The 22,136-nt window shown below is 37.6% G+C and overlaps 2 protein-coding genes across 2 annotated transcripts; one reads left to right on the top strand and one right to left on the bottom strand.

Moving 5' to 3' along the window:
• Positions 1 to 1,708: 1,708 nt before the first annotated feature.
• slc16a9a (solute carrier family 16 member 9a) lies at positions 1,709 to 10,383 on the top strand. The gene is made up of 6 exons (XM_051868663.1): positions 1,709 to 1,993; positions 2,372 to 2,618; positions 5,007 to 5,150; positions 6,108 to 6,203; positions 7,831 to 8,715; positions 8,899 to 10,383. The coding sequence occupies exons 2-6, from the start codon at positions 2,414 to 2,416 to the stop codon at positions 9,105 to 9,107; spliced, it is 1,539 nt and encodes a 512-aa protein (XP_051724623.1). The 5' UTR covers positions 1,709 to 1,993; positions 2,372 to 2,413; the 3' UTR covers positions 9,108 to 10,383.
• A 4,963-nt stretch (positions 10,384 to 15,346) lies between these two features.
• npy4r (neuropeptide Y receptor Y4) lies at positions 15,347 to 21,241 on the bottom strand. Its single transcript, XM_051869357.1, has one exon. The coding sequence runs from the start codon at positions 20,378 to 20,380 to the stop codon at positions 19,247 to 19,249; it is 1,134 nt and encodes a 377-aa protein (XP_051725317.1). The 5' UTR covers positions 20,381 to 21,241; the 3' UTR covers positions 15,347 to 19,246.
• Between the last annotated feature and the right edge of the window lie 895 nt (positions 21,242 to 22,136).

The raw sequence follows: 22,136 nt of genomic DNA, 5'->3' as shown, positions 1-22,136 counted from the left end.
AAAAAAAAGTTATGGACAGCAGCTTTAATATTCAGCGATATATGTCTGCTTTACAATGGAACTGAATCAACACTGAACTGACTTCAGCTTCATTTTCCTGTTATCACTGTAAAGCTGCTTTGAAACAATCTTTATTGTATAAAGCGCTATATAAAATAAAGGTGACTTGACTTGATTTTAGCTAAAAAGAAAAAAATGGGCCAGAGATTGAAGGAAAAACAACTGAATGACTAGAATGCATGGGAACTACTTCAAGATTGTTGGAAAAGCATCCCAAGTGGCTACTTGTGAAGTTTTGAGAGATTGCCAAGAAGTGTTTGTAGAATTGTTAGTAACGGCAAGTACATTCAAGTGTTTAAAACAAAATTTAAAACATAAAATACTTGTTTCATAGATGACTGATGACTTTGCTATAATTCTTAACTGTGCAAAATAGTATTAGACTTAATTAGGTGTGTTTGGACTGGTACAGATGCTCTGTCCATCATGTCAAGTGCTGTGTTTTCTTATTAAGTATACTTTTTAATCCAAATGTAATATAGAGCCAAGCACATGCTCCTTCCAGAAGTATCCCATTGGCTTCCCAGATCTCCACGGGCTGCAGTCACGCTGCATAATAAGAGATGTTGTCCAAAAAGGTGATATGAGGCAAATGCAATTAACTGTTCTGTTCTGTCTTTTTTGTTCCCTCTCTTTTCATGTCAGAGAGGATTACAGAGTCAGGGTGGGGGAAGACTGTACTTCTCGTTTTATGTGTGTGTGGGAACGAGTACAAGCATAAGGCAGGAACAGGATCTCGGTGGGCTTAAAGCCCAAGCTGTCTAACCCTCACGCACTCACCCAGCACAAAAGTTCAGCCGACCACCCAGAGAGGAGAGACAGAATGGTGGGAAGAAGTTTTTAATCTAGTCCTAACAGAAGTCTAGTCCTATGAAGTTTTCTCTAGGAGCCAGTGTAAACTTCAGCTCTGGCATCAAACAGATTTCATTATATGTACTGCCTACAAATAAGTGAATTATAGTAACATAGTGGTCGAAACCTTTTGTGATGCCAAACTCCTATAGATTATAATGAGTGTGTTCATACAAGCAGGTGCAGGTATTGGGATTTTTATTTTAAAAATGTGCACATTACTTTAGAGATGTCATTAGACATAACCTTGACATGAATTCAGATGTCCAAAGATTTACTCAAAAAAAAAAAAAACAGTTCTTTATTCATAATTTTCCCTTTATAATATAAGTTTTGTAATATAAAAATTGCAGAATATATATGTGAAATGTATGTGATATATGTCCACAGAGTTGTATACTTCATGAACTATAAGGAGCTGATGTTTCACTTTCAGCATAGGGGATGTAGTTTTATAATATTGATGCTATGCTATATTAATAAAGTATTATAATTAATTGTGATTTTATTTTATTTATTTTGAATTTTAAAATGTTAATTTACATAACAATAATCATTATTATTATTATACCAGCATTTTAAAGCAACAGTATAGTTTTCCTGGGACGCGATATAAAATACTAGACTCAATCGCTCTTCTTGCCAGTTGATCGTACAGTTGATCTCACAAGTCTGGCCGGTGAAAACAGCTTCAAACCGGTTAGTTATTTCACGAGATAGAAGGGCGCATGTTGAGAAAATGAGAAACTTCAGCACTCTTCCGTTGCACCGCTCTGTGCGCGCTGGAGAGAGAAAGATGCATCCGCGCGCTCCAAGCGGCACCAGTTCTCCTCGCGACTGCAGGTTGTTATCTATGTTATGGACGAATATAAAGAAAACAGGGCGATAAGAAGGCAGTCCGGTCTGTGGTCTCTCCACCTTCGAGGTGTGGTCTGTATCCAGAACCGTTTAAAACTTGGCGGCGCGCGTTGCTGATCTCGAGAAGGTATTCAGCAAAGAAGCACGTGAGGCTGGCCTGGTTTACCAGGCACGAGCGGTTCAGCACACCGCTCTCTGCAAGCAAAAGCAACATCTACCTGCCGTAAGTATCACAGCTTTTAAATTTTGTTTAATTTTCTCAGCTTGTTCGAGTTGACAAATAACATGCACGTGAACTACATGATATGGAGTTTAAGATTGATTTGAAAATGCAAAAGTGGACATTGTAGGTGCAGTAACTTGCCAACTAATTTGAATCACATTTTAGCTTTTTTTAATAAAGTTATTACCTAAAAAGTTATTTGTATATCAAGATTAAATAGGGTATTGCAAATTATAAATAATTACATATAGCATTCCTGCAAGAATATTATTTAAATTAGTTTTGCATAAATTATAGTATGTCACACTGCTGTCACTGCTTGACTTGTGACACCTTCCTAGGCTATTATCATATATGTTTCACAATTTCTTTCTGCAGGCCCCTGTGTCAAGTGAAGTCAGTGTAAGATCATTGCTGAGAATGGGTGCTCTAAAGGATGAGGGTGCATTAGATGGTGGATGGGGATGGATGATTGTGTTGACCTCCTTCATGGCCCAGTTCCTGTCATTAGGATCCCCCCAGTCCGTTGGGGTGTTGTACCCCGAGTGGCTCAGTGCCTTCCAGGAAGGAAAAGGCATGACGGCTTGGGTCGGATCCATGGTGTCTGGTGTGGCACTCATCACCAGTGAGTACTACTGATCATTTCTCTCTTGTGTGTGTGTGTGTGTGTGTGTGTGTGTGTGTACCTGGTATTCCATATGTTATGAGGACCAAATGTCCCCACAAGGATAGTAATACCAGTAGTTTTTGACTTTGGCATTTTTTGGTCCCCATGAGGAAAACAGCTTATAAATCATACAAAATGGAGTTTTTTGGAAATGTAAAAATGCAGAAAGTTTTCTTTGGTGGGTATGGTTAGGGGACAGACCATACAGTTTCTACAGTATAAAAATCATTATGTTTACAGAAAGTCTCCATAAAACATGGAAACCAGTGTGTGTGTGTGTGTGTGTGAGAGAGAGAGAAAGAGGGAGATAAATAAAGTGAACAGGTTTCCTAATAAAAAGCAGCAAGTGCAAACAGAAAGAGTCACTTTGCTGACAAATGGGTTCCCATTTCCCATTTTTTTTAGCAAGCCAAATTGTGTAATATAAGTTTTACTTTTATTTTTTCTTACCTTATTGGCAAATATTATTTTCTTTGTTTTTTTAATCTGTAATATCTCATGCAATTTCTTCTCAACTAAAATATGTTGTTTTAATGTTCTTTACCTATTTTAAATGGAAAACAAGCCAAAAAATCTTAAGATAATTCATGAGCTAAAGTATATAGCTCTTTTCTACCTATCAAACCTGTTTCTTTGTTTAATTGGACATAGAAATCACACACACTAAAACTCAGCATGGCTCTTTATTCACATAGTATGCTGCTGACTCATTGTTCTAATCCCCTGTCCCATGAAAAGACATGCTGACAGATAGAGTAATTATCTACTTGTTTACAGTGCAGATGTTTATATTAGTCGGTCATTGCTGTCTGCGTTGCAGGTGTCAAATTGACAATGAGGCCAGAAGAACACCTTCCAATCTTTACCTACGAGAGAGAGAACATGGTCAAGCAGTCTAGGTTTGGCTGGTTAGCAAGTTAGCCCCTGGTGGTAATTGCCATAATCTGGTTATCAAATGATGACTTTTAAGATAAGATGTCAATTTTTTTTTTTCCCCATTTATTTTACATGATGCAACATTGCTTTACCATTCGTAAAGAGTTTGCAGTTACTGACATTAATGGGAATGCTAACAGAGAGCTCTCTTATAACATAAAACGGATGGGGAAAACATTGTGTTCTAAAGACAAGAAAGACAACCCTCTCTCAACTTTCATGAGCTACAGTAAAAGTTCACACAGGCCGAATGCGTGTGTGTGTAAATGTGTCTGTGCGTGTTTGGGTTTTGGAGGTGTCAGGTTTTGTTTACAGACATAGCTGTGTAGTCTATCGTCATGAGAAGGAAAGTCTTGACTGAACAGAACTGTCAGGGACATAAGCATGTGTTTGTGTGCCCTGGTCATGCTGATTCAGAAGTGAAGAGTTGTTTATGGCCTGTGAAACACACACACATCACATCAGTACTGTCTAGATGTCAAAAATTCTCTGAATAATTCCTGATTGGACCAACTCTGGGAAGGAGCTATGGAGAAAACAGAGCAGATAGTTGCCCGCTCCACTGGTTACATTGGCTATTTTAAAGTTTAATTTCTCATTATGTTTGATAGAGTACTGGTTATTATTGGTTGGGTGGTTCTGATTCAGCTTTGAGTTGTCCATTCATACTGATAAAGCTGGTCGTCTGAAACTAGTGTAGTGTAGGTCAGCATTCGTTTGGCTGGTGTTGAGTAATCGTAAGTGTTTGTGGGCATTTGGCAGTGATGTTAGGGGATATAAAGTATCCCATACCAGACAGTACAGAACTTAATGCCCCATCAAAATAAAGACAGGGAAATTATTTCGTGTGGATGGCACAAACACACACTGTCCAGACATTTTGGCCATATTAGGAACAACACAGTGCTGAGTCATTTGTTATTTCTAATCATAGATAGATAGAAAAACACATTCTCTTCACTACTTAAGTTTAAGAGCGTCTATTTTAGTATATGTTAATACAGAGATGAAATGAGAGTCCCCTCTACAGATTAATAGGACAGAAGGGCTGTACGTCCTGTGAGGGGTCTTATAACATGGTACCAATAATTTCGTTTTCAAGTTAAGCTTTTATTGGCAAGACAAAATAAGGTGCATATGTGTTGCCTATGCATTGGTGCCTTATCTGCCACGCTGAAAATAGTGTATAATTAAAATAACTGCAAGGTAAATAAACTACATACAATGATACAATAATTCAAGACCAAATAAAAAGAATAAGAGATAAGAGTACAAATAAAAAGAATCAAAAAATAAAACGGCACAGCAGCTTAACTCCATTGCGCTTTGTTTTTCTTTGTAGATCCTTTATGAGATTCTTCTGCATTGTTTGCATTCAGTAAGATTCTGTTCCTGTGTCTCTCTTTGTAGGCCCGGTGTGCAGTGCCTGTGTGGATAATTTCGGTGCACGGCCAGTTACTGTCTTCAGCGGTGTGATGGTGGCCGGCGGTCTGATGCTGAGCGCTTTTGCTCCGAGTGTCTCTTTTCTCATCTTCTCCTACGGCATTGTTGTCGGTAAGAAAATAAAAGCATCGTTAGCGTTAATTGAAAAGCAGTTTGCTGGTATTGAGAAACAGATGTGTTTGTGTCTGTTTTTTGACCTTCAAACTTATATGAACATGTGAGTCTACGTGTGAATGCCCTGTATTAGTAGGCACATCCTGATTTTGCAGAGTTAAACATGTTCCTGGGTCAACATATTTTGTTGGTCCTGGAACAACATTGCTCTGCTCATAAGTTATCCCTAAAATCACAGGGAAATGATTAACTGAATAACACTGATGTAGAAGCACTTACCCCTGGTTGTGAGCCTAAACTTCACATAAACTGTAAACTTGTCCCTCAAATCTGATTGATTGACTGGAATGTTGTTCCAGGATAAAAAAGGATGTTGATCTAGGAACATGTTGCACTTTGTGAAATCAGGTTCTGTGAATTGGTCGAGAGTGATGTGTGTCTGATGTATGTGTTTGTGTGTATGATTAATAGTAAGTGCTAAATAGTTTGCTTATGTCAGAAGCATATGTTGGAGTGTTTGTGACAGGGTTGCTTTTATGATTATATAACATTCACTGACAATTTAGAATTTGAAACCATGGTACCATCACTGTTTACAGTGCCGACCCCTCCTCTGAACACACACACACACAGAAATGTACTATCCACAAATACCATTGCATATTCAGTTCAGTGGTGTTACTTTACTTACACCAGAGTTAATCTACTCAGTGTTTACGTCCTGTTGTTGAGGTATCTTTACTTCTTTTTTCCCCTCAATCAGAAGTACATGATATGGGAAATTATATAAAAAACAATGGCGACAAGGCCTTTAGTGCGTGTGTGTGTGTGTGTATTTTATATATATATATATATATATATATATATATATATAGACATTAAAATTATAGTTGCAGAGATTTTAAATGTGTAAATATAGTTATGAAATGCTACATTCATGTTTTTGTGTTTAAGGCATGGGTTGCGGACTTGTCTATGCTGCCACATTGACCATAACCTGCCAGTACTTTGACAAGAGGCGTGGCCTAGCACTGGGCATTGTTACCACAGGTGTGACCTTTAAACTCTCTCTTTGAATGTAACTGCACTTTATGGAATGAAATGTGTATTATGATATTTTCTCTTTCAAAGTTTTTTTCGGTATTACTTGTTTTTCAATACAAATCAGATTCAACAATCCCCCTTTCAAAGGAAGCAAATTAATTGTCAATAAATAAGTCTGAAACATTTTATCCCTTTGTCAGACCATCTCTTAAATGATCCATCCTGCATTGAAGGCAAAAAAGTGATTACGAACAATAGGGCTAAGAAGAGAGGAAAATCCTGAAAGCCAAATTATTTTCTGAACTGGGTTCAAATCTTCAGCAAGTGTTTCACTACTGGGCATTCAGCAGGAGTGTAGGAAATTAGTTGTAGTCTAGCTGCAAGAACTGCTGGAAGGTTGATTTGCTTATAAAAATGTATTTCCATATCCAACCAGGATGGTCTGTTAGGCAAGAAGTGATAGTGACACCGATACAGTGTGTTTCGTATGTTGGCTGCCCAATAGTAAAACTTAAAGTTAGGTAGGGCCATACCTACCGCTGCATCCGGACCTCTGAATGCTTTACACAGATGGGGATGCTTACCATTCCAAATATAAGTAGAAATAATAGAGATTTTAACCATTTTAATAGAATTAATGCACACAGTGAGAGAAATTTTCAAAGGGGACCACCTGGAAAGATCTTTTTTAATCTGTTCGAGAAGTTTACCAAAATTGTGTTTAAAAATATGCTTATGATGTTGTGTAATACAGATCCCAAAATAAGTAAATTTACTTTTGACTGGCTTTAGTGGTATACTGTAATTGCGTAGCTACCTTGTTGATTGGAAAATAAATCACTCATGTGCAGATTAAACCTTTAACCAGAAAACTGACTAAAATTATCAAGCAAGGATAGGGCGGTGGGTAAAGAAGTCTGAGGATTTGAAAAAGCAATAGATCGTCTGCATATAAAGTTACCTTATGCTCTACATCACCACAAGTAATTCCAATAATCTGCTGACTAGGGCAATTGCTTAAGGCTCAATGGCTAAAGCGAATAATAATGGGCTTAAAGGACAGCCCGGTCGAGTCCCATGATACAAATTAAATGGTCTAGAGTACAGAATATTGGTCAGGACTACTGCGGAAGGAGCACTATATAATAATTTAATACAAGAAAGAAAGACCAGGCCATATCCAATTTTTTTCAAAACTAAGAAAAGGTACTCCCGCTCCACCCTATCAAATGCCTTCTCGGCATCTAAAGAGACCAAACACTCACACTGGGATAGCCTGTTGCTTAGAATATAGAACATTAAGTAAACAACGGATATTGAAAAAAGGTTGGTGATTCTTTATAAACCTTGTTTGATCATTGGAAACAATAGTGGGGAGGACATCCTCAAGCTTTGAAGCAAGAGCCCATATATTACAATATTTCATTGATACCTTAGTTTGTATCAAATAATTTTTTGCTTTGGCAAATTTAGTGGGAAAAAAATGCATAAAGAGTTTTTTTAAACTTTCATTAGATGTGGAGCAGATAGCAAAAAAATTATTCCCAGATTCAATAGATTCTGCATGGTTATGTTCTTCTTTAAGATGATTTTTCAGAATGGGTCAGATGATATTTCTTTTCATTCTTCTCAGGTACAAGTGTGGGTGGGTTCACTTACGCCACACTCCAGAATGAACTCATTGAGTTGTTTGGATTGGAGGGCTGCCTGCTTATCGTTGGAGCGCTGGCGCTCAACCTGATGGCATGTGCTGGGCCAATGCGACCTATGAACTTACCTGGTTACTACCTAAAACAGAGAGCTGCTCTACAGCGTACAGAGGAACCAGAACCACTCTACACCAAACCAACTGCAATTATCATTGACTCTGGCTCAGATCTCAAAACCACACCCAGCTCGGCCAATAACATAGTCGCCATTAAGCTGTTGATCACCAAGGAATCCACAGAGCTGCAAGAGAGTGAAGGGGAAAGAAATGGCAGGATATTGTCCTGTTCAATAGTAGCACGAGCCATTAAGAAGCGGATGCGTCCCTATAGACGGTACATGTGCGAGACTATAGAGCTCCTACAGGACCGTGTCTTCATGGCTTTCTGCATTGCTATTTTCTTGTTCAGCTTAGGGGCATTCCCACCTGTTCTCTTCATGGAGGACGTAGCCCAGAGCGAGGGGCTTATCGATGGGATTGCACTAATACCCCTTGTCTCAATCGTTGCAATGACAACTGGCATTGGTAAGCTGGTCCTGGGTGTGCTGGCAGACATGCGATGGGTAAACAGCCTGTACCTGTATGCCCTGACGCTGACAGGCACAGGTTTGACTCTGCTGCTCATCCCAGTGTCTAAGAGCTACCTGACTCTGCAAGTTTTGTCGGCCATGGTTGGATTTTTCTCAGGGAACTGGTCTCTCACGTCCTACATCACTACCAAGATAGTGGGCATGGAACGACTCAGTCAGGCTCACGGCATTCTCATGTGCTTCGGAGGGTTTGGAATCACGCTTGGGCCACCTGTTGTAGGTAAGAATAATCTTATCAACACGAGTGCAGTTAAAAACAAGAGCAAAAAATAGATGAGTAATAAAGTAAAAAGCAAATATATTTTCCTTGTTGGTTTCACCAATGAAGTGATATCTCACCACAGGTAGTTTTCAAACAACCCTGCTCTTTTACTGATGTTGTCTCCATTTTCTTTTCTTATAGGTTGGTTCTTCGACTGGACTCAGTCATATGACCTGGCGTTCTACATCAGTGGCACTTGTGTTTTAGTGTCTGGTTTGTTTCTGTTCTTGGCCACCCTGCCTTGCTGGAACAGGACAACGGAGGAGGGAGATTCTCCTCCAGAAGAGGACATCAACACTTTGCAGCGAAAGCACACTCTTGATTGTGACAAAGTAGCCTCTGTGGCTTGAACAATATTTCCAAGGTCTAAAACTGAACTTGGCCTTAACATTCTGTTGAACGTAGAAGCTTGTCTTCCTTTTCTTACAGTTTTCTTACCTGGTGATTAGACTGACATTTTGTCAGGCGACTTCTCATGGTGCCAAACTTTTTCTTTGGTTCAATATGATATATATATTTTTATACATTTCCCACAAACCCTGTCATTTTTGAGAGGGTGTATTATTTTTTTCTTAGATGCTTATAAAGACGGCCTCATTTTTGAGGCTTATATATTGATAGCAGAAATTGTTTGCGAATAGTATATTCAGTAGATTGTTTACTGGACACAGATGCTTTTTTTTGTAGACCTTGATCACTTGAATTGCTACTTTACTCTATGAGATGAATGGTCTCGCTGTGTTGTACATAGATATCACCAACCTGTTAATATAGTTTCCATTAATGAGAACATTTCTGACTGAAGGCTGCAGAGAATTATAGGATGTGTGAATAGGGCTTTTTACTGCACCATCCATGAAAACCATTGAAAAAAAAAAAAAAATCCAGATCCAAAGATTTCTTTCATTATGTCTGGAGTGACAAGGACTTGAAACAAAGAGGAAATGCACTTTAATGCACTCTTTTAAATAGTCAGTAACTGCACATTATTTTCCTACTTTTTGTCACCTTTTTTTTATTTGCAACAATCTCCTGCATATCATCTCCTTTTATTGTATGCAATACCAAAGTGACACAATCAGTTTCATTACCTGGTAGAGAAAGGCTTTATTTTGAAATGTATTTACTTCAGCCACATTTGACTTTAAGACATACCTCAGCATGTTCGGTATCTCTAATTGTTAATCATTTAGAAATGCAAGAATATGTTGATGAAAGACAGAAAAAAACAAAAAAAAACAAAGACGGTGTTAAATTCTGTGACTGCAATGTACTGTCATCCTCCACATTTGTTCAACAGGCTGGTACCTGGCAACACTATATCTTATATTACTGTATATTTGAAATGCCAGTGTCATTATTTCATATGTCAGTATGTTTTAGAACCATAATATATTATGTATAAATATTTGCAAAATAATGTTAAGAAAAGGCCGCTACACGTTTGACCAAAGACTTGCTTTGAGTCTTGAGTGAACATTTGACAAGGTACAAAATTATTTATAAAGTGTAACACTGTCCCCCTATATGATGCACCTGTCTTTTTCTTTTATTTCATTGTGTTTGTTTTGTACCATACCGTTTGTTGATTTTTAAGTGACAATAAAAAGATTTCATTAAATTCAATTCTTTGAAGCAACAATGGCTAATCAATCTTAAGCAGCTTTCTCATGGAGTGTCTGATCTACATTTCCTGAGAGATCTGGAAAGTCTGAGTTGATAGTTTTCCAGTTTTGGTAGAATTATTGTAATTAGTCACCTTATAAGTGGACATTTGGCCTTCAACGTACAAGGAGAAACATAAAACATCTACTGTCAACTGTGAAATCCCATTTCATCATTGACCTTTACAACCTTGTACTTTTCACTATTTTTTTTCTGTACAGGACAGATAAATGTGTGTGCGGGTCAGGTTTTTTCTACATTGTGGGGACCAAATACAAAAACTTTAAAGACTGCAGTTCAGTGACCCTACAAATTATTAGAATTGCATCTAATATAGCTTCATTTTAAAAGGTGCACCAAGCTCCCCACTCATGAACTGGTGGAACATGGCAATGCTTTCTGGATTTTTCAGTAAGTGTCTGGGGTTCCTTTGTTTAGTCTATAAAAAAGGGTGTGTCGATGCTTATTAAAATAAAGCTTCAGCTATCATCTGTCACAATAATGTAATATCTTTGAACTATGTTTATTTGTGGAATTTATGTACCAGTCGTATATTCTGGCGTGTGTGTGTGTGTGTGTGTGTGTGTGTGTGTGTGTGTGTGTGTGTGTGTGTGTGTAGTTCCTGCAGTACAGGAAAATAACCTTGTCATGTTGTTGCATACAAGACATTCCTATTACCATGTTTCATTTGGAGCAGTGGAAAAATAACAGACAGAAAGTGAGTGAGTGTTTGTGTGTGTGTGTGTGTGTGTGTGTGAGAGAGAGAGAGAGAGAGAGAGAGAGAGAGAGAGAGAGAGAGAAAGAGAGAGAGAGATGCCCTTATGTATTTTTAATATGACTTAGATGGACTGTCTGGTCACTCAGTAAACAAACCTATAAATACTTCCATGCTATTAATAATCTGGCTGGCCTCTGATACACCCTCTTGAGCACTTTGCCACAAACAAAAACAATATTGCCAGCCAATAATACATTGAAACACATAAACTGTTCGATATTATTATTAAATACAACATGAAATGCATGTTATATTTATATATTTACTTATATAACACACATATATATATATATATATATACACATACATTTATATATATACTATATATGTATATGCATATATATATAAATTCATTAAATTAATTTGCAATTAATCTATATTTACTCATATATACTATTATATATAATAGTAAATATACATTAAATTCATTTTATATTATATGTATAAGCTGAGCAATAGCGCCCTCTTTAGGATAAATGTACTGATTCAAGAGTAATGCCTGACAATGTGAATGAAAGCCACATTTTTTCAAACATTAAGCTAGATAAGCCATTTGACTTTATTATGTTATTATAGACTTTAGCTATAAATCCTGACCATAGGCGTGGGTCGAGCTCGAGCACCAACGGAAATGGTCGAGTATCCACGGAAAAACACGAAATATTCTCCATTCATTTTGACACAGGTTTACTGTTTAGTTGAGTAAGCGCAGCGGTGTGTTCGCACAGCATCTTGTTAAACAGATCAAAATTTCCTGCTGTTCCTCTGGTGAACAGAAGGGGGAGGCAGAGCTGAGCCGGTCGAGCTTAAAGAGTTTTCATGCGAGTGTTTGGGTGTTTTGTAAAGCTCTAATTAAAGTTATTTAAAGTTTTCTTTAAAAAAGTACAATGATACAGAAACGAATATATTACATGTATGTGTTTTTACTAAATGGAGTAGCCTACTTAACGGAAATTCACTAGCCTAGTCGCATCATGTTCACTTAATCCTGTCAAACACAACAGTTTCACCACCTTTATTTCTTTTGTTTTATTTATTAACATAGTCTCATGAAGCAGTCCGGGGGAATTTAGAGCTGTAATCATGAACTGTTGTTATTATTCTAAATATTATTATTCTATTATTTAAAGTGCCCCTATTATGCTTTTTCAGATATTCGCTTTTATGCAGTGTAGCCTACAGCTGTTTGTGAATGTAAAAGGTCTGCAAAGTTTTAAAGATCAAAGTGCTCGATAAAGTTATTGTCCCAAAAGAAAGAATCGATTCTGAACTGCCGAAACAATCAGTAATTCCCGTCTCACTTCCGTAACATTCATACTTAAAAAAAATGTAAGAAATTTGCATAATTGCCAACCTATGGTCTTCATTGGCTGCAGGGGAACAACGTCTACTATGACGCGCCCTCAAACGCTGCAGCTGGTTCGTGTTGTGTACATGTCCAGAAGACGTTTTCTTAGATGCAAAAGCATATTCTCTTTGTATACACTTCCAAAGGATGAGGATGTGAAGAGTCAATGGTTAAAATTATCACAGTGATACAATAGCTGTATATAACCGTTTGACCATTGCTTCTCAAGTTTCTGCGAAGTCAACGCGGGATTTGCAAAACGCTAATCCGTTAAAGATGGGTCAGTAATCACTTTATTTGGACCAGCTTGCTCCTCATATTCACAGCCTGTAAGTATGAATAATTATTGATGTATATATTTTCTAACAGGTGTTCAAAATACGTAGTTTTGTGTTTTATATTGTATACACCTAGTGAAGCTGTAGGTCTCCAGCTAACTGAAGCTATTACTGGTCTTTTCTCAATATTCGTTCTTCAGCAATCTTGTGTCCTTGGCTGCATTCGAAAACTGAAAAATGCTGTCTTCGCTGCGACAGTTGAGCTAAAAAATAAAGATGGCGTCTAAAAGTTGCAGTTGATGGTCAGTTTGTGTGTAAATGTATGTTTTTGACCATTGTTTACCACTTTTGATGTCATTTCTAGCGAGAGTTACTTAAATATTCGTTTAGTCATCACCAAAGTTCGCGCTATTTTGCTGTAGATCATTAAACTGTTACGCTGCCTCAGAAATCTGTCTGAAATCAGTTTCGTGAGGTGCCTTAGTTCGTGCGTAAATACTGCCTGCAAAGTCAACAAGTCAGCTGCCTAAGTTTTCGGATGCAGCACTTGTGTTCTCGCTCTACGTCAGCATTAACTGTCGAATACTCAAAAAAGCAAGTACAGAGTACGCATGAAAATACCCGGATGTTCTTGATATTGAGGATGCATTGAATGCTGACTTGACTCTGCGGGCGGTCGACGTACCGCTCTAAGCTTTATCGCGTTTATTATAGATGTCGCAATATATTGATATTATTGCCAAAAATCTTGATGTTTAAAAAAATGAAATATCGTTATTAGAGGTGTCGCAATATACTGGTATTGGCGATAATTGTGATATTTAAGAAAAATAATTAATACCGTTATCGTCCAACGTACCACCCGGAAGCCTGTAAGTGTCAAACTTCTCGTTCTCACTTAAGAACAAATACATGATGGCTTGTGAAAGTAAACCTTTGTCTGTTTGTTCAGGTTCTTTTTTTTTTTTTTAAGTGAACTAAAATTGTGTAGATTAATGCATATTCTTCTTACTATTTTGAGTATTGATAAAGGATTGCAGCAAGATTTGTTTTACAAACTTTAATGTTACATCAGTCATTTACACCCCATTGACTTCCATAGTATGGAAAATAATACTATGGAAGTCATTGAGGCCCATCAACTGTTTGGTTAATGACATTCTTCAAAATATCTTCTTTTGTGTTCAGCAGGAGAAAGAAATTCATAAAGGTTTGGAACAATTTGAGGGTGAGTAAATGATGACAGAATATTCATTTTTGGGTGAACTATCTATCTCTTGAATCTTTGGATGAGTCATTTTAGAGTCTTTGAGAAATGAGATGATGTGCAATGTATATTCATAAAATGAAGGTGTTTTTTGACCTTTGATGCATTTAAACCTGTTGTAGGAGACCTCCAAAACAAAATTAGGAACCTTTAAAATAGCATAAAAGGGGCACTTTAAAGTTTCCGCTTAGTAAATGATTGGCCGAACAACAAAACGAACACAGCAACCATATTAATTTATGTAATGTTATTAGGGGTGTAACATACATACTCGTCCTAAACCGTCACGGTGCGGTACATACAGTCAGATGATACAGTCAGTCACATGCGATCCACACTCCAGTTCAGGGGATGCGTGTGCGGTAATACATTGTAGTCTAACTACTTTTAACCAGAATTAACAACCAATAATCGCAATAAGCTCTGTGTTTTGTTACTTTCGATAAGAAACAAAGTGTCATCTTTAAAATTCTGACCATTTTATCATGAAATTCAAACAATGCCATTTTGACACTTTTTTGATGTGGTGTAACAGATCATTGTATAGGTGCCTCAGTTCAAGCGACAGCGCTAAGTGTGAGAAGGGTATAACTGCAGCCTGGAGATCTCCAAATGGGGGTGGGAACTCCAAAATAGGGTGTGGCTTCCTCCCATTGGCAGATAGGCACATGACATGCATGCGCAATGTTTTCCCCCAATCCAGTTCAGCGCAAAATTCTCCCCACAGCTGATTCTACAGTGCTGTTTTCCTACACAATGCTACAACAAATGAAAAACTACATTACCCATGATGCTGTACAGAAAATTAGACCAATCAGAGAGACTATACATAAAAAGATTCTGTTAGCTCTGCCCACTCCCATGAAGCGCTGCAAATGATGTAATCGAATTGGTCTCCCTAAGCTCTCAAAATACTTAAATATTTGAATGTATATTTAAAAAATTGTTTTATTATATATTAGTTTTTAGATTTCTCTATTTATTTATCTATTGTTTTTAATTTATGCAGATTGTAGTTCTTTCTGTCACTAAAGCCGTTAAGTACACAGGCTTGTACCTTTGTATTTTTGTATTTTCCTTTTTTGCTTCGAATCAAAGTTTATAATGTTATGATTAACCTTGTAGCTGGTTGGTTTGGTTTATGGCTTAAATTGCTTTAACAAAGATGTTTTTGAAATCCCTTTGGGGGAAATGAATGGAAAAAAATACTTCCGGAACCAACACTGCTAAAAAGGTGGACGGGCACTGTTACACTCTATAGAAGAGGACACAGTAAGCTAGGCTGATTTTAGGCTGAGTTTACTTTATTCCCGATGAGGGAAGGGGGTGAAAGGGCCAAGGTTTAATGATGAATATGATGAATATTTGAATATTTTTTGTTTAAAACAAATACGTTTTAAAATTGAACAGTTAATCACACCATGTAAAATGTCAGACTACTATGAAAGTCAAACTCCAAACAACTGAAAACTAGTGAAAATCAATTTAAGCACCTAGAACAGTTTTCAAGAGGAATGAAAAATGTTTTACAAACATTCATGACAGTGGTTGAAATAGTCCATGTGAAGATTACAATTGCTGATGTTTAGTTTGTGAATTCTCAGAAATATTATCCATCCCTATAAATTGTACACAGCCTACACCTTATTTTGCTGCCAAAAAAAAAAAAAAAAAAATTGCTTTTTGAAGTAGTGTGCATGCATGGCTGATTTAAAAACTTGCTGACTTAAATCTTACTATAAAAATAAATGAAAGTATAATTCCTGGCCATTAGATAAAGTGCTAAAACAACATCAAGGCATGCATGACATCAGATCTAATATAAACTTAAAAATACATTGCAATAGCCAATCATTTTAACCTATTTATGTGCTGACTTTCTATCACATTTACAAATAATAAATAGCATCAAAACAATTATAAGTATAGTGAAGAAATACAGGCAAACAGATGCACAAGTGAGAACCTTATAGCATAAGCCAATTGTACCGTTCCAGGAAAATTCATATTAAACTCATCTATCCTCTCTTCTCTCTTTACTTCTCCCTCTAAATCTCTGCTTTTCTATTTTACAACATTTGGTATCACCCCAATTGCCCATAAAAGAGATTTATTGATGTTCCACCCATGGATATGACATTACACAGATACAGAACAGAAGAGTAAACATTTATAATGTTTCACAAAACCTGAAAATATACAACACTAAAATAAGACACAGTCACATTCAGTTCAGGCATTAAAAATTGTCTAGAGAAGTTTGAGCAGTTACAATCTTGCTGCTGAATGCATTCAAATATGAGACCTGCTTGGATAATCTGATTTTACCAAATAAAACATGTTTCTGGATCAACATCCTTGTTTATCCTGGAACAACATTCCAATCAAACAATCAGATTTGAGGGATGGCTTTACAGTTAATGTCAAGTTTAGGCTTACAACCAGGGGTAGGTGCTTCTACGTCAGTGTTATTCACCTATCATTTCCCTCTGATTTTAGGGATAAGTTATGGGTAGGGTTAGGTTTAGGGGTGGGGATGGGGTTAGAACTATGTTTTTGGACAGGATTGTTGTTCCAGGATCAACAAAAGACGCTGATCCAGGAACATGTCTTACTTGGCAAAATCACGGCGACCTTTCCCAGGGACTGACAAGGATGTTCTGCCTGGCAAGGTTACAAGCACTCAGTCCTAGATGATTAAGTTACAACTGTCCATGTCATGTAATGGGTGTAATCTTGAGATGTGGATCTATTGGGAATGCACTTGAAAATAAACTGATGTATTTTACCAGAGCCCCTTTATCATACAAAATTATTACTCTCATCAATCATGTCTTTATGTGACAGACAGATGAGCTACAGTTGAGCTCAAAAGTTTACATACCCCTTGCAGAATCTAGAAAAAATGTGAATCATTTTAACAAAATAAGAAGGATCATGAAAATTGCATGTTATTTTTTATTTAGTACTGTCCTGAATAAACTATTTCACATAACAGTTGTTTACATAAAGTCCACAAGACAAAAAAATTGCTGAATTTGAAAAGTTTACATACCCTTGATTCTTAATACTGTGTGGTTACCTGGATGATCCACGACTGTTTTTTTTTTGTTGTTTTTTTTTGTGATGTTGTTCATGAGTCCCTTGTTTGTTCTGAGCAGTTAAACTGAGCTCCAGGTCCTGCTTTTCCAGCATCTTCTGCATATTTGAACCCTTTCCAGCAGTGACTGTATGATTCTGAGATCCGTCTTTTCACACTGAGGACAACTGAGGGACTCAAACACAAGTATTAAACAAGGTTCAAACATTCACTGATGCTCCAGAATGAAACACGACGCATTAAGAGTCGGGGATGTAAACTTTTTGAATTGGATGAACAGAATAAATTGTACTTTTTTTGTCTTCTGGGAAACATGTAAGTATCTTTTGTAGCTTCAAAAGGGCAGAACTAAATGAAAAAATATGTTCTTTAAACAAAATAAAAAAAACTTGCACATCAACTTCTTGTTCAAAAGTTTTCACCCCTGACTCTTAATGCATCATGTTTCCTTCTGAAGCATCAGTGAATGTTTGCAGCTTTTGTAATAGTTTTGTCTGAGTCCCTCAGTCGTCCTCAGTGTGAAACGATGGATCTCAGAATCATTCAGTCACTGCTGGAAAGGGTTCAAATATGCAGAAGATGCTGGAAAACTGAAGAATCTGCAGGACCTGGAGGATTTTTCTGAAGAACAGAGCTCAGTTTAACTGCTCAGAACAAACAAGGGAATCATGAACAACCATCACAAAACAAAAAAACAGTCGTGGATTATCCAGGTAATGACACACAGTATTAAGAATCAAGGGTATATAAACTTTTGAATGGGGTCATTTTTATAAATTCTGCTATTTTTTTGTCTTGTGGACTTTATGTAAACAATTTATTAAGTAGTAAATAAAAAATAAAAGTAAATAAAAAAATAACATGCAATTTTCATGATCCTTCTTATTTTGTTAAAATGATTAACATTTTTGTAGATTCTGCAAGGGGTATGTACTTTTTCTCTTATGTACTTTTGAGCTCAACTGTATAGGGCCTGACACCAGATCAACATAGACCCTTTTCATAGACTGTGATGAAGCGTTTTAATGGTCATCAATATCGTAAATCCTGCAAAGTTTTTTATATTTTCATTTTTAAAAAAACATATGTACATTTATAACACTATACTTAGTATTATACCTTTGCATCAAATTACAAAAAACTAGTTAACGCTGCTGTGAGGGTGTCTTCTGAGAAACCCGGAAATGTGAAAAGGGTCTATTCTGAACAGATATTAATTTTGTGTATTTCACAAGAAAACACATATGCTTATGAAGATGACTTTTACATCTCTTTCTCCAATTCCATTTAATGCTCTTTTTTAGTTTAAATGTTGTACAATATTAGTTAACATTTTCTGAAAAACTACATATTTGATAGTACATTTTAGACAATGTATCTTATAAAAAAAAATGCTGCTTTGTGTTGGTTTTGTGTGTGCGCTTGTTTGGAAGGATGAGTCACAAAAATAAGCCCCAGCAGAATGAAAAACTCCAGCCCAGTTTTGTTTGTCCGGTGGATATTGTCAGTTTTCTCCTTTTAGGCTGCAGCTTGACAATATAAGCTGACAGGTATATTCAGATTTATTGGGGGTTTTAGCTTCTATTACGCTAGGCATTAGGTTTAACATTAGGGCTTAGCTAGCTGCAATTTCCAGGCATTTGTACACTGGCAGTACCTCCAAACTTAGCTCTGTGCCTCAAGGAAGAAGAGATAATGTTTCAAATGCAAGTGTTGCCTTCAACTAATAAATTCCTTGAGCTTTCATTGTGTTTGAGTTGAAAAAAAGCTACATAGCTTAGAAAACATCTGCTGCTTTTCCCTTAGTCTACTAGATTTAGCAGAGTAAAATCTAAAATATAATCAGTGTGCATTACATACCTCAATATTACAACAAGGAGATTAAAAGGATTCAATCCTGAGAAATCAAATGGGTTCTAGTTATGACTTCCTTCCTTGGACCAATCAGAATCCACACCATTCAATCGTATTTGCACACACACATATATATATATATATATATATGTATATGTATATATAGGGCTGGCATCTGTCACTGGAGCAATAAGCCCAATTACACAGAATTGTTTCTGAGTCTAAAAGATGTCCGTGACACATCAGTGTTCATGGTGGACATTGGAAAGTGTTCATAGTTGTCTTCGATTGGCTGAAAATGGCAGTGTAGCACCACAGAGGCCACATCCTTGCGGAAGTTGCTGTTGAGGAAGCCATAGATGATGGGGTTGATGCAGGTGGAACTCATGGCCAGCAGATGGCAGAGTGAAAACAGCAGATTGTGGTAACACACAGGCAACGCCTCCTGGTGCCAGTCCGCCACCACATTAAAAGCATTTAATGGGAGCCAGCACACAGCAAATGCAGCCACCAAAGTGGCAAGCATAACATTTATGCGTTTGCTGTGTATCACACGCCTATGTTCGTCTTCTCGATTGCGGCTGCACTGGCGCTCCAGCATGCGTTGTCTGCGTCGCAGCCGCAGGAAGATGCGAAGGTAGCAGAGAAGCATGATGAGCAGCGGGCAGCAGTACTGGAATAGTAACAGGCTTGTGGTGTAGACTAGTTTGTGCTGCTGAGAAGGCCAGACTTCCAGACACGCCTGTAGCTGGCTAAGCGGCGCAGGAAGCAGACTGTATGGCTCGCTGCTGAGCAAGTGGAATGCCAGGAAAGGTAATGATGTTACACAGGCCAACAGCCACACAATCAAGACAGCTATGTACGCCTGTGGGACGCTCGGCTTCCAGCCTGATGGATGCAGGATGAGCTGGTGCCTTTCAAGTGCGATCAAAACCAGAGACAGAACTGAAACTGTCACCGACACGCACTGTACAAATGGCATTAGGCGACATAGCAGTGCACCGAAGATCCAGTGATCCATAAGAGTGTAAACCACAGTGAAGGGAAGGCAGAACACACTCACCAGGATGTCAGAAACTGAAAGGTTGGCAATGAGGATGCTAGTGACATTAGGAGGGTCCCGCTGGTGCATAATAATGCAAATGAGGAGGATGTTACCAAGCAAGCCCAAAAGAAGCACCAGGCAGTAGCATAACACTAATGTAAGTGTCATGGCGCTTGATTGCCAGCAGGGGACGTCAAGCAGGAACAAACTACTGTTGCTTTGATTGAGGGTGAGGGTGGAGTTTAAGAGCGCCTGCCACCACGGCACGTCAAAGAGAGCCGAAGGCATTGGCCACCTCAGGATAGCTCCAGACAGCAAAGCATCTTGGGAGTCTGAAAATAACAAAGAGGTGCATCTAAATTAGATGTTCACACCCCTAGGGCACTCTATGCATGCATTTCAACAGCTATGATACTATAGAGACTATAACGGTTATTTCAGAAATAATGAGGACATAAAGGCCTGGTTTCACAGACAGGGCTTAGATTAAGCCAGGATTAGAACTTAGTTCAAGTAGGACATTTAAAGTAACTTTTATAAATGTGCCTTACAGAAAAACATTACTAGTGTGCATCTTGAGACAATACAATGGCAGTGACACCTTAAGATATGTCAGTGCAAGTTACTTTCAGCTCAAATATGCATTTTAGTCTGGGACTAGGCTTAAGCCTTGTCTGTGAAACTAGGTGCTTGTGTAAGAATGTTAAAAGGTGATTTTAAGACAAGGGTTTTACTTAAACCCAAACAGTGACTCTTGCAGAGCGCTATTATGAGTTCTTCTGAGAACATAAAACATGAGAGACCTTTATATTTATGTGTAAGAGAGAGCTAGGTTTACACCTTTGATTAAAAATAAAAAAGACGAACTCTGTTATTTGACTTTTTCTGTAGTTGGTAATAATGGGAAAGAGATAAAAGAGAAGTGTGTGGGAGGAATGATACTGTGACCCTGCTGAGGGATTTGCAGTGCATCCAATTATAGATGTTCCTTTGGGGGGTGGCCATTGATCGGGACCTGCAATGGCTCATAATGAGAACACAATCAGACCATTTCAGCAAAGTATCCACAGAGTGTATTGGAGACTGTAGTGTGTTATTTGTGTGTTTCTTGGGTAGCAGGCTTGCAGACCGGTCTCACATTGATCTGGGTGTTCTATATGGATAATCTATAGATGCTCTGAATACACACACACTAACACACATAGAGCTCACTGAAGCCACTGTTCATCATTTACTTTTAGCGGTGTCTGAAAAGCTCCTCACATTCCATCCATCACCAATCTAAATTCTTAAAGGGATAGTTAACCTAAAAATGAAAAATCTATCATTAACTCACTCTCATGACTTTATTTCTTCAGTGGAATCAGTTTGTCAGAGAAAAAAAGAATCACAGAGGACAGCAGGTTTATTCTTGCCTATTTCTGTAGTGTCCCACTGTCCCATTCTCTTGCATATGTATTGCGAGAGAAAGCAATATAGATGTTGTGGAAAAGACGATTAAAACTTAAAGGATTAGTTCACTTTCAAATGAAAATTAGCCCAAGCTTTACTCACCCTCAAGTGTATATGACTTTCTTCTTTCTGATGAACATATTCAAAGAAATATTAATAAATATCCTGACACATCTGAGCTTTATAATGGCAGTGAACGAGACCCACGAGTATAAGGTGAGGAAAAAGCATCCATCCACATCCATCCATCATAAATGTGTACTCCACATGGCTCTGGGGGTTTAATAAGGGCCTTCTGAAGCAAAGCAATGCGTTTGTATAAAAAATTATCCATATTTAAACAAATTATGAAATCAAATATCTAGCCTCCGCGAGAACACCTTCCGTATTCAAATTACGGAAAAACGGAACTGGCTCCACGTTCGTTCCCTAAGTTGAATAGGGAAGGTGTAGGACCTACAGCGTAAGCTTTTTGAAGAATACAGAAGGCGGTCTGGCGGAAGCACTTGCAAGGTGAGCATTTGTTTTTTTAAAGCATAAACAATTTTTTATTTATTTTTTTTTTTTAGAAAATGACCGATCGTTTCGCTAC

This window comes from Ctenopharyngodon idella, chromosome 17 (genome assembly GCF_019924925.1).
Source record: "Ctenopharyngodon idella isolate HZGC_01 chromosome 17, HZGC01, whole genome shotgun sequence".
NCBI classification, from domain to species: domain Eukaryota; kingdom Metazoa; phylum Chordata; class Actinopteri; order Cypriniformes; family Xenocyprididae; genus Ctenopharyngodon; species Ctenopharyngodon idella.
This window is presented reverse-complemented; position numbering and strand designations above follow the sequence as displayed.